Genomic DNA, 11,864 nt, shown 5'->3' with positions numbered 1-11,864 from the left:
CATCTGTATTAGAAGCATGTGATTATTCCAATGTTGACTGACAGATTCTCGAAATGCAGAAGTTATAATTATTGGCGGGAGGCAAGAGGTTCTTGTCTTGAAACAGGAAGTTGGACATTCGCAGTTGTTCGTAGCTTCACAGTTGTTAGTTGAACAGGAGTAATCCCAAATGTGTTTATGATGCTATCTGGACGAATTCCGTAGTTAGCAAGTTACAGAATCGTTTTAATGGGGAGAGTTTTTTTTCCAGAGCTATGGGGAAATCTGAAGATTTTTGTACACGGTCGCACTTAATGATTGATATGAAGCTTGCCGAACATAGAATCTTTTTTCCAGATCATCTTGGAGATCATGGGGACTTGATGAACTCCTGATAAAAGAGTAGTATTGGTGTCCCATTGGGTAATTCAGTTGCTATTCTTATAGCAGTATAGAACACAGAATAGTCTTCCGGTCTGCTTTGTTTGACAGCGGTGCCGACCGGCCTGTGTAGGGGGCAGGGAACTGTTCTTGCATCAGAAAGGTTCTGGGTTCGAGTCCCGGGCAAGTCTTTCCTTCGAGTCTTTCCTTCTCTGTACTATCTGTCCTCACTGCGTTAGCGACGTTGACCCACCTAATATGGTGCCCCTGAAGGAGAGGTCAACAAAATTGCCCTGTAAATGCCTGAATTGACGGATGTTAACACAAGTGGGCATTGGAGAAAAAAAAATTTTGACATCGAATGTAAGTGACATCCGAAGTCCAGAGAGAGAATTATGCATGCTTGAATAATTTTGATTAAAAGCGATGAACGCTTTCTTCATGAGTTTCTCTCGATACTCATTTAGTTTCTTGAGGGCAAAAACGCGTTTTTGGAAGAAGCGATGTCGAAAATTGAGTTGTTGTAGTTGTAGTTCATTTACGTCGCACTAGAGCTGCACAATTGGCTATTGGCGACGGTCTGGGAAACATCCCTGAGGATGATCCGAAGACATGCTATCACAATTTTAATCCTCTGCAGAGGGGATGTCACCCCTGCTTCGGTAGCCCGACGACCTACACGCGAAGTCGAGCACTTTACGGTAGAACGGTAGAACGAGGACCAATACCGCACACCCTCGGTCCCTACGCAGACTGATCCAAGTGGTCACCCACCCGCACACTGACCGCAGCCAGTGATGCTTGACTTCGGTGATCTGCTGGGAACCGTGTCTTAACGATCGGTCCACTGCGGGACCGAAAATTGAGAGATGAAAAATGCACGGCAAAGATACGAATAAGTTCGAAGAAATTAATGGGAGCATGATGAGTATGCGAGTAATCGTTTGCGTAGATGACGCAGATAGCGCCATCAAGGAGAACCTCATTGATATCGTTTATATAAATGATGAATATGAGAGGCGGAAGCACCGATCCTTGAGGAACCCCTCGGTGCGAGAAGTGCTTAAATAGCACGTTTCTCCAACGCACTCGAAGAGTCCTAGACGAGACGAAGTTGCAGTTCCATTTATGAGGGGTTCCAGAACTATTTTATTGGAATAGTTTGAATGCTAGACCATCCTTCCAGACTTGGCCATATGCCTGGGTGATGTTGATCGACACACCTGCAGTAAGAAGGCGGTTGACCTTAGCGTATCGAAGGTGACAGTCGATGATAGATTGTAGGCTATCATATCCCAACGATTTAAGAAACTTAAATATTGAAATTACTAAGAAAGATAAACATATGCTAAGTAATTATGACGTAAAAGACGTGATATGACACAACAGCTGACAACTCTGCATTTGAGGGCAAACCACCAAACAGGTGTAAGCAATGCCAAAGAGGCTTACACGAACGTCGGATTTTAGCTAGTAACGTCGGTTATGACTTGCAACAGAACGTTGCAAGTCATAAACTTTCAAAAAAGTCGTATTATTAAACTTTTATTTCTCAAAAACTATTTGGCTGATTTTCTTCAAACTTTATAAGTTGTAATTAAAAATTATGCACGTTAAAATGCTGTAATAATTTAAGTATTTTACATTTCATAATAAAAAGTCGCAGTCTTAATTATTTAAATTGTAAAATTTTTTTCACACTTTAAATTGTAAAATTTTTTTTCACACTTTAAATAATTAAGATTATTATAATTTCAAAATGCATTTTTTTTATTAAAGTAAAATAATTAAAATAAAATCTGATGCAAATTAAATTTTTTTTTAAAGTATATAATAAATTTAATCGAAATTGGAATTTTAAAAAATGTCTCGTGTGCTTGCAAAAAGTTATAATGCTCTTCAAGCCCAGAAATATTTATTCTTCAGATTGATTTCTTTTTTAAATTACGAAACAAATCGAAATATATATATATAAGTAAGTTAAAAATATAGAGAAAACTTGGAAAAAATATAGCGCAGATTTATGAAAAGAGAAGAAGAAAAATTATGAAAACAAAATATTTTAAAAAATATTTAAGAATTTTATTATAAAAATAAATAAATAAATAAAAATTAAAAAATCGGAAAACAAAATAATGAAAAAATATAATCTTGTCATCAGCTTGCACGATTATATACTTATAAAAGAGTGTTAAAGCTTCAAGATCTTGTTATTAACTTTTCTTTTATTAATTTACATTTCAAAATTCTAAGTTTCGATCTTGTTAAAGCTAAAAAGAAAAAAAATTCCCCCAATAAAAAGAAAAATTTAGATAATTTATATTTTGTTATTAACTCTCAAAACCCTATTTTCAATATGTTTAAATTTCATAATATTTTTAAAAACTTAAAGAAATTTTTTCCAATATAATGATAGTAACAATTAAACAAAATAGTGCAAAAAAATAGTAACAATTTTAAGCTTAGCAATTTTAACAATTATGTAATTAATAAAAAGATTTTAGCTTTGTATAAGAGATGGAAAATTAAAATCAGTTATATACGATTTCCATACTTAATTATTAGTCCAAAATTTCATAAAATTCCTATTAAATTTAAAACAATCACTTGTGGATCTAATACTTATTCCTTAGTAACTGATTTTTTAGTACTACATAAATTATTATTTACGATAACCTAAGAAAATGAATAACAATTTAAGTGTTGCCAATAGATTGAGAAATAACCATAGAGAAATATATATGTAGACTACAGAAAGGCAAGAATAATAAAATGACATTATTGTAAGGAAAGAATAACAAAAGAATAGTAAAGTAATGAGGAATAATAAAAGAATATTGCGGAAATGTGAAAATAATAAAAATATGTGATAAAAGTGCAAAAATAATAAAAAAATATTACAGAAATGTATAAATAATAACAAGAACTTAGAAATGAAAGAGATATAAAACTTTATATTCTGCAATATTTATCTTCCTTTAACAATTAACGACCTTCCATTTGTAGAATTACTTAAATTAGTTTTTACAAAAATTCATGTATTTTATTGTTTTTAGGTTGCTTTTTGCGATAATAAGGCCTTGATTTCGCTTGCTTGTTATAGATATATGTATTAAATTTCGGTTCCTAATTGCGTAGCATATTTTGTAATCTAAGAATCTTCGTGTTTTTAGTTCAAATACTCTTAAGTTCAACCGTAGTTTTGTAACTACGAAATTACAAAATCTGTATGAAAATTGCTTAAAATTTTTATTATTTGTTTTTCAGAAATTAACTTTAATTCTGTTTGATAATAGCAATTTTGAATTGAAAATGAATAGTAAATTTTTAAATATCGCAATTTATTTTCGAAACAATTTTTTCGGGAAAAATATATTTTACGTTACTCACGTCTTTAGCGCTAAAACTTTTTAGATACCGGTAATACGGTATATTTTGACGGTAACCGGTAATACGGTATATTTTTAGTAAATGTTGTGTAAGAGTAGAGTTTTGGTGGAAAAGTGTAAAAACGGGTAAATGTTTAAATTTAAAGAAAAAAAAATTAAAAAAAATTATTTCGTATATGGGTCAAGAAAATATGAACTAATTAGAGAGCTAACTATAACAAATATTAAAGCAAAATTTCAGAAAATTTGTATGGAATATTTCCAAAGAAGGTATTTTAAATCAATTATATTAAATAATAATAATAAAATTATATTCACGGCGCATGTTTGAAAAGTAGGATTAGTTATTTGTTTGTCGTTTAAAATTATAATCGGTATATATTTCAGCAAAAAGTTCTACATTGGATAACTATCTATAACAAAAACAAAAATATTATTAATAAGTACACATGGTATTGTTTCAATCGTGATTTGAATTTAAAATATAATTTCAAGAGTAAATTTATTAAATTAAGACATCGTTTAAAATTTGTTTTTAGTTTTCAGCATAAACTTGATTTGGCTGTGATTTGTTGTAATAATAAAAATCGTTAAAAATGTGTTTATGGTATTTTTAATAATAAACTAATTATCAATTTATTTTTAAAATATATAGTAAATTTTGTATACATGATAAAAAATAGCTTTCGACAAATTCTTTTAAATCGAAGCGGCATCCCTGCCTGATTTAAAATTTTTAAATCTATTTAAAAAAATATTTTGTTAGTCAAATTCTCAATTCATAGATGGCAGCACAGAATCTTACGAAACTCAAATAGAGATGAGATCCATTCAGCGTAATATCGTAGGATTGGTACGACCAATCAGAAGTCTGATATACCAAATCACAGACCACCTTCCTTGAGGGCTGGCTTGATGTTATGCGAAAATATCCGCGATTTAAACATCAAAAGTAACTAACAAACTAAACTATTACTTACAGTATCACTTGCACCAGGACTAACCCTCATCCAAGGAAATGTGGACTCATTTGTTTTACATATTAATCTGTGTCAACTTGTTTAATGGATTTACCAAAGGCGAAAAGGTATGTCTGCTTTTTACCGCTTTAGGTTAGTGCTCCGAAATAGTGGATGCTACTACCGGAGCTGTGTGCCATGTGTGTTTTACGTTTAGCTGTCTAATGTAATTCTATAAAACGTCAAACATGTGCCATCAATATAATTGATAATTATACAATTCAAGGTTTCGTCAATATATATAAAACAGAATTTTAGTTATTGCTTGTAAGTCGTGGATTGTAATCAATAATTTTATGGATTGGGTGTTAAAGATAAACAATTTAAATTTTTGTTGATAGTCATGTGACAGCAGGCAAAAAATTTAATTAAGTTGAGTAGTACTTCTGGTACATTAATTTATCAGTAAAATCTAATATGTTCAATACGAGTATGTATATACATTACGAGTAATTATTATAGTTATTAAATGTTGTGTTTTGATTCACGGTATAGACGCCGAAGCTTTTTATGGGTAAAATAAAGAAAACAGATTGAAATTAAACATTCTATTGAATGCCCTTTTTGTAAAAATTATTCTATTAAAATTTGAACATTTACTGAGTAAAGATATTTTCAGGTGATTTTTTTTACTATCAGGACTTGTTATAATTAACGTGTTAATGTCAAATCTTTATTGTAATTAACTCTAAGTCAGCTAAATACTATTGTTGCATAAATGTTCTTATTCGTTAAATTTCTAAATGCATTACGAATAATTACGTCTTTGGTCAATTTTTGCCTGTCACAATTGTGTTTGATAAACAGTATATGTTACTAAGACTTTCCGAGGGAAATAGAAATAAACAGATAGGTCTGAACCATTACAATAAACATCATTAGTACAATTTTATTACATTGTGTATAATTATTTTATCTTATTCTATAATCACTACAGATGATTATCTTTTACCATGGTTTTTGACAGTTAGGGTTCTGTGTTGATTGTTTTAATGTCAATTTTTTTTTGTTTATTAATTTTTACGATTATTAATTTATTAATTAATTTAAAAATTTTTGAAACTTTTGCTTTAAACTTAAATGTAGCTGACTATTATTTTATTTTAGTCTATAATCACTACAGATGATTATCTTTTACCATGGTTTTTGACAGTTAGGGCTATGTGTTGATTGTGTTAATGTAAAAACATTTTTTGTTTATTAATTTTTCAATAATCAAAAAGAAATTTGAAAATTTTACAATAAACTTAAATGCAGCTGACTATAATCGTTTCAAAAATCAATTTTTGTAAGATTTCTTGTTTCAAATTCACTCAGAATATATTTTTGGGTGATTTTTTTAAAGCTATTTAAGACTGTTCTGATGCCAAAATCTTTCATTTGTATATTAAAATAAACAAGATTAAAGTATTCCAGTTAGTAGGTAATTAAAGTACAGTTGAATACTTCCGTATAAATTATTTTACTCATATAATTTCTAAATTCACCACAGACAAGAGTATATTTGGGTGATTTTTGACAGGACTAATGTATTAACTCCAATTTTTTTTTTTTTTTGTTTATTTCAAATTTTTGCATTAAACTTCTTCATATCAATATAATGCTGTTGTTGTATAAATTAATTTTTGTAAAGTTCCTTTCAAATTAATTCTGATTATTCTTTTAGAAGGACTTTTTTGAGAGTGAACTGTTTAGATTGATTCCAAAGCTTTTACTTTAAAAAATAGTGGTTTAAACCATTTACAGTAATAAAATTTAATGCAATTGAATGTTATTACATAAATTATTTGTAACATTTCTAAATTCAGGTTAATAATTATAATTTCTTATATTTTACAATGATTTTCGACAGTCATTTTGAATCATGTTATGATTGACGCAAAAGCTTTTCTGTGTATATGCTATGCCTAAATTAGCGCACAATATTTTAGGATGATTTCTGACAGTTAGGAAATGATGGATTTAGTTTTTATTTGTTTATTTTAATCTTTTTATTCCATTTTAAACTTTGAAATAATTTAATTTCTGGTGAGTATTGTTACATAAATAAATTTTCTTAAAATTTTTAGTTGCTAATTAACTCTTAAATATTTTAGTGGTATTTTTATGAGCCATTTGACACCAGGGTATTAACTTTGAAAATTTAATAAGAAAGATTTGTATTTATCATTGCAGTAAATAACTTTAGTATAATTGAATCCTAATACCTACTTGAATTATTTTATTCATAGTTTAAATTTCACTAAATTGACAATTATACTAAAATATAATTGTTGATATTTGACAATATAATGAAGTATTGATTTAAATATAATTGGATATTTTTGACAATCATTTAGAACTGTTTATTGATTGACGCCAAGGTTTCTTATGTGTAAATAAACAGAAAAATAGCGATAAGCAAGTGCTTTGAATAACTTTTCAATTGAGTTATTGCTCAAATTTCTTAATTTGGTATGAAAACTCATATTGTTGTGATAGTCCTTGCTTTGCTGCGATTAGTAAATTTTAAATGAGAATATTGAATCAATCATTACAATGAGCTAGTTTAATTAGATTCATTTTTGTTTGCATAAAAGTATCTTTTATTTAAAATTTGTATATTCATAATTTGCAATCTTATTTTATAGTGATTTTTCGTTATTCAAATTTTTTTTTTTTAATGTAGTATTAGTCAGTGCAATATTTGGCGATATTTTTTTTAAAGATATATGAAATTTTACAATCACTTTATGCATTAAGTTTTTTAAAACTTTTTTGTATTTATTGCATAAAGCACCAAATGAAATATAAAATTTTTGGAGATATTTCTGTATCAAGATTTGTCACGACAGTTAACGCCACCAAGGCACCTTGTGGATTTTAAGTGTGCAAATTTTTACAAAAGAGAAAGTAAAAAAAAAAAAATCTGGAGACTTGTTTGAAGGTGGTACAAATTATACCCTTAGTGTTGGTCCTTTTCTGTGATTTTGTTTTTAGTTTCTCTCTCGGGAAGTTGCCAATATTTGGCGTTTATTCTGCCGCAGACCACAATACAGGAATCATCCTGCATTATTTTTTACAAAATCAGAATGGGTTGGTTTGTGTATCAAATACCAAAAAACTGCCATGTTTTGACCACAACTAGGTAGTGACACTAAAAAAATAACCAGAAAACCCTGAAAGAGACTAATTTGCAGGATATGATTCGTAGCCACATCTATGCAAGCTTTATTTAATTATATAGATTTATATTAAATTTTTTGCATTTACAATAACCCTTTCGAAGCCTTAAAGATTCTAGTTGGTGCGAAGGTCCCCTAATGGAAATTCAATACCAAAATGAATAGGTATATTAATGGTTGAGTACTACTAAAAAGAAAAGTTGATGCATGTAGTAACCTAAAAATAAAATTTTTTTCAAGGATAAATTTTTTCTTTAAAAATTATTGCTAGGAAAAAATAATTATTGTCGTGATAAATGATGAGTAGATTAAACCTATGTGTACTACATATAAATAACTTCATTTATAATCTGTAAAAGTGGTTTCAGATATCAAAGTAGGGTGACCTGGGGTAATTCCTGATCAAAAAACGCAAACATTTATTTTGTGAAAAAACTATTCAAAATAGAATTTTAATATTTGCTGGAAGTTTGAGGCTATATGAGATGAGTTCAATGCCACCTTCTTTTGTTTGAAAATCTAATTAGAATTTAAAAGATTTTAAATTTTTAGTGATCAGGAATTACCCCTGGTCTTGATCATTTCTGGGGTAATTCCTGATCACTTCTGGGGTAATTACTGATCACCAGTTTTTATTGTAAAGGGGCTGTTTAAAAATAATTATATAACTGTAATTAACAAATAAGACATCAAGATCAAACAAATAAACCAAAAAGATATGTTTAAGCAACTAATAAAATGATTTATTTAAAAGCAAGAAGAACGATTAACATTTTAAATTTTCAAAAATCTTTGCATTGTGCCATACATTTTAGGCAATCAGCCAACTCATTCTCATGTTCTTCTGAAATATAAGAGAGTTTTTCCATGGGTCACTTTTGCTGGATTTTTTAACTTCATTAAAGGAAAGTGTAAAGTTAAGTAAGGTATGTCAACAGCTCTGGCAGCAGCTCTCACACTGAAATTTTCATTTTCAATCATTAAAAGAAATTCATTAATTTTGTTTTCTAGAAACTTAGTATCCTTTTTAGGCTTATAATTTCTCACCATATTTATACTAGGCTAATTTATAAACTTAAAAATTATTCTAACGATGTACACACATAAAATTAAGATAGAAGCAAGGTAAGATAAGCCAGAAATGGTGCAAATCAGAATACAGTCTTGTATACAGTTAAAAACAAATTTTGTGATGACAGTTAAAATATATTTTATAGTTGTTCCACTTAATGAATATGAACTGTTATTTAAGAAAAGACAATTAGGTATTTATAAGCTATTTTATATACTATTTATAAGAAGAAATGACAATGATCAGGAATTACCCCATTGATCAATAATTACCCCATCTGTAGGGGGCAACATTTGATATAGTTTCCTATAATCAATTATAATGTTTACAGTAGATGTGAAACAATTAAACAAAAGCTTACACTACTTTTATATCAAAGAAAAAGAAAGTGACTCAAAATATTTATTATTAAGAGAAGGAGGGAGATCTTTGTAGAAATGTGTACATTTTGAAACCCATCTTTGAAATGGAAAATACAGAAAGCAGTTTAAAAGGTACTTATTTTGTAAGATTAAACAAAAAATTATTCTTAAGTAAATGTAGTTATACTTTAGTAAAGTGTACAAGCATTCTTGTCCATGTCTTAAATTTAAAAAAAAATAATTTTTTTAAAATGAAACTTACGTGATCATTATTTACCCCAGAAACAGAGTGATCGTGAATTACCCCGGGTCACCCTAGATTCTTTATCTTTTGAATGAAACTTGAAATTTCTAAGAAAAGCAAATTTTTATTGCTTTTTAGAGGGTAATTTTTATATTTTCTTGCAATTTTGAAGCAGTAATTGGTTGCCTGTTACAACTCTTTTTGAATTTTACAAATAAATTGAATGCTTGCTTGTAAATTTCTGGAAGTAAAAAAGAAAATTCCCAATTTTTTCATTAATTGGTTTTTTAAAGGGAATGGGATAAATTCCTAGTGAAAAGGACAGTTTATTAAATTATACTAAGAATATTAGTTTTAAATTTTTTTCTCTTCAGCCTTTATAAGAGAAATAAACAATGTTGCTTATTAATATTCTGAACATTTCTTGTACACTTTTTTTTGTAATTTTCTATTTATTTCCTTAAAATTGAACTATAACATAACACCACATTGGAGAAAAAATAGTTTTAAGTTTTTAGAGGGTTTACTCGTGGGTAGCACATTTAGAAAAACACAAGCGCAACTTGATTTCCTTTAATTTCTTTCTCTTCTAAAAAATATGCAGGGAAATTTTTTTTCTTCGAAATAGTGTGTTTCATCAGAATCACATTTTTGCCAGAATTCAAAATTCTGTTAAATACTTACACAATAAAATTATTAAAAATGATATAACTATATATATATTATAAAATTATCTATGAATAAAAAGTATTTTTAATACAATTTTAAATAAAGCATAAATTGTTACAATAAAATTTATTATCAGAAAAACTTTTTTTTAATAAAAATGATTTTTTTGTGTCGTGAAAAGACTGGATTTCCTATTTTTTTATTTGTTTTAATCAGTTATAAGGAAAATTGTTTTTTTTTTTTGTAGATAACTATAACTATTTTAATTAAATTGTAGTTAGTTGCAACTGCATGTTTTAAATGTAGTGACTGCAAATTATTCTCGAAATCACTAAAAAATGAATTTTCCTGGTGGTTTAATTGACTTATGTTCAAAATTAAAAATAAAAACAAGAAAAAAATTCCTAAAAACTTGTTTAGATTTATAAATTAGCTTATTTAAACGTGAAAAGTTATAAAGGGATATGTATTCATGTTTATGTGAATTTATTATTCTAAACTATTTTTGTTTAACATTTTGATTAGCTAGTGAGCTTGTGTTTTTGCTTACTTTGAAAATTACCAATAAATAAAAAATAGAAAGTTGACGTCCCGAAATAAAGCTCTTATGTTCAAGTACTTCAAATAATGTAACTGAGTTTTATAAAAATTTTGAGTATGGCTGGAGATAGGCAGATATGTGAAAAGAATCGTCATTGCGGTTGAGCTATTTACGGATTGGTCAAAATCGGTGTTTGCCCACAGAAAAAAAAATATAGATAAAATATCAATCATGTATTCCAGAAGTTGAATTAAGAGTCACGGTTGATTGCCTTATTATTAGGGATGTAACGAATATTCGGCCACTATTCGGTATTCGGCCCTTTTGCCGAATATTCGGCCTAGCCGAATACTGAAGTTATTCGGCCGAATAATGAAGTATATGCTATTATTAATTATGCTGCTATTATTAATTATTTAGATTTGTGAAAGCCTTATTGTTGGCATCAAGATATTTAAAATATTACAAAAAATGCATCAAGTTAAAATTTTTTTTAAAATATAGAAAGTTTAAAAAGCAAATTTGTTAATATTTAATTCATTTTTAATTTAAAATTTGAAAATTATTTAATTATGAAATTAAAATTTCAAATGTGAAACTTTTTAAAAAGTTCTTAATTTTCTGAGTTTTAATAATTTTTCTGACAAAAAAGAAAGTTAAGAATACATTTAACAGTAGTAACAGTACTATGTAATGAGTTCTTATCTTAAATAAAATAGCATATAAATTACAAGTATAACTATAACTAAAATATACTATTATTAATTATTTATATTTATAAAAGCCATATTGCCTTGTTATTGGCATCAAGATATTACAAAAAATAAATCAAGTTGTTAAAAAAATTTTCAAATATACAAAGATTAAAAAAGCAATTTTGTTAATATTTATTTCATTTTTAATTTAAAATTTGAAAATTACTTTAATTACAATCAAAAGAGAAATTTTTAAAAAGCAAATATTCTATTCGGCCTAAAATTTGGCCGAATATTCGGCTATTCGGCCCCATCACTATTCGTTACATCACTACTTATTATTAATGTG

General features: G+C 27.9%; 1 protein-coding gene across 1 annotated transcript in view; it reads left to right on the top strand.

The window, feature by feature from the left end:
- The first annotated feature begins 4,570 nt into the window (after positions 1-4,570).
- LOC107455364 (uncharacterized) overlaps positions 4,571-11,864 on the top strand; it is a 264,892-nt gene continuing 257,598 nt past the window's right edge. Inside the window, exon 1 of the mRNA XM_016072899.5 lies at positions 4,571-4,836. Within this exon, the coding sequence (XP_015928385.1) occupies positions 4,768-4,836 (69 nt within the window). The 5' untranslated portion in view covers positions 4,571-4,767. The remainder of the gene's footprint in view (positions 4,837-11,864) is intronic.

This window comes from Parasteatoda tepidariorum, chromosome 5 (assembly GCF_982258835.1).
Source record: "Parasteatoda tepidariorum strain Cologne lab strain chromosome 5, Ptep-v5.0, whole genome shotgun sequence".
NCBI classification, from domain to species: Eukaryota; Metazoa; Arthropoda; class Arachnida; order Araneae; family Theridiidae; genus Parasteatoda; species Parasteatoda tepidariorum.
Note: the sequence above shows the minus strand (reverse complement) of the source record. Positions and strands in the feature narration are given on the sequence as shown.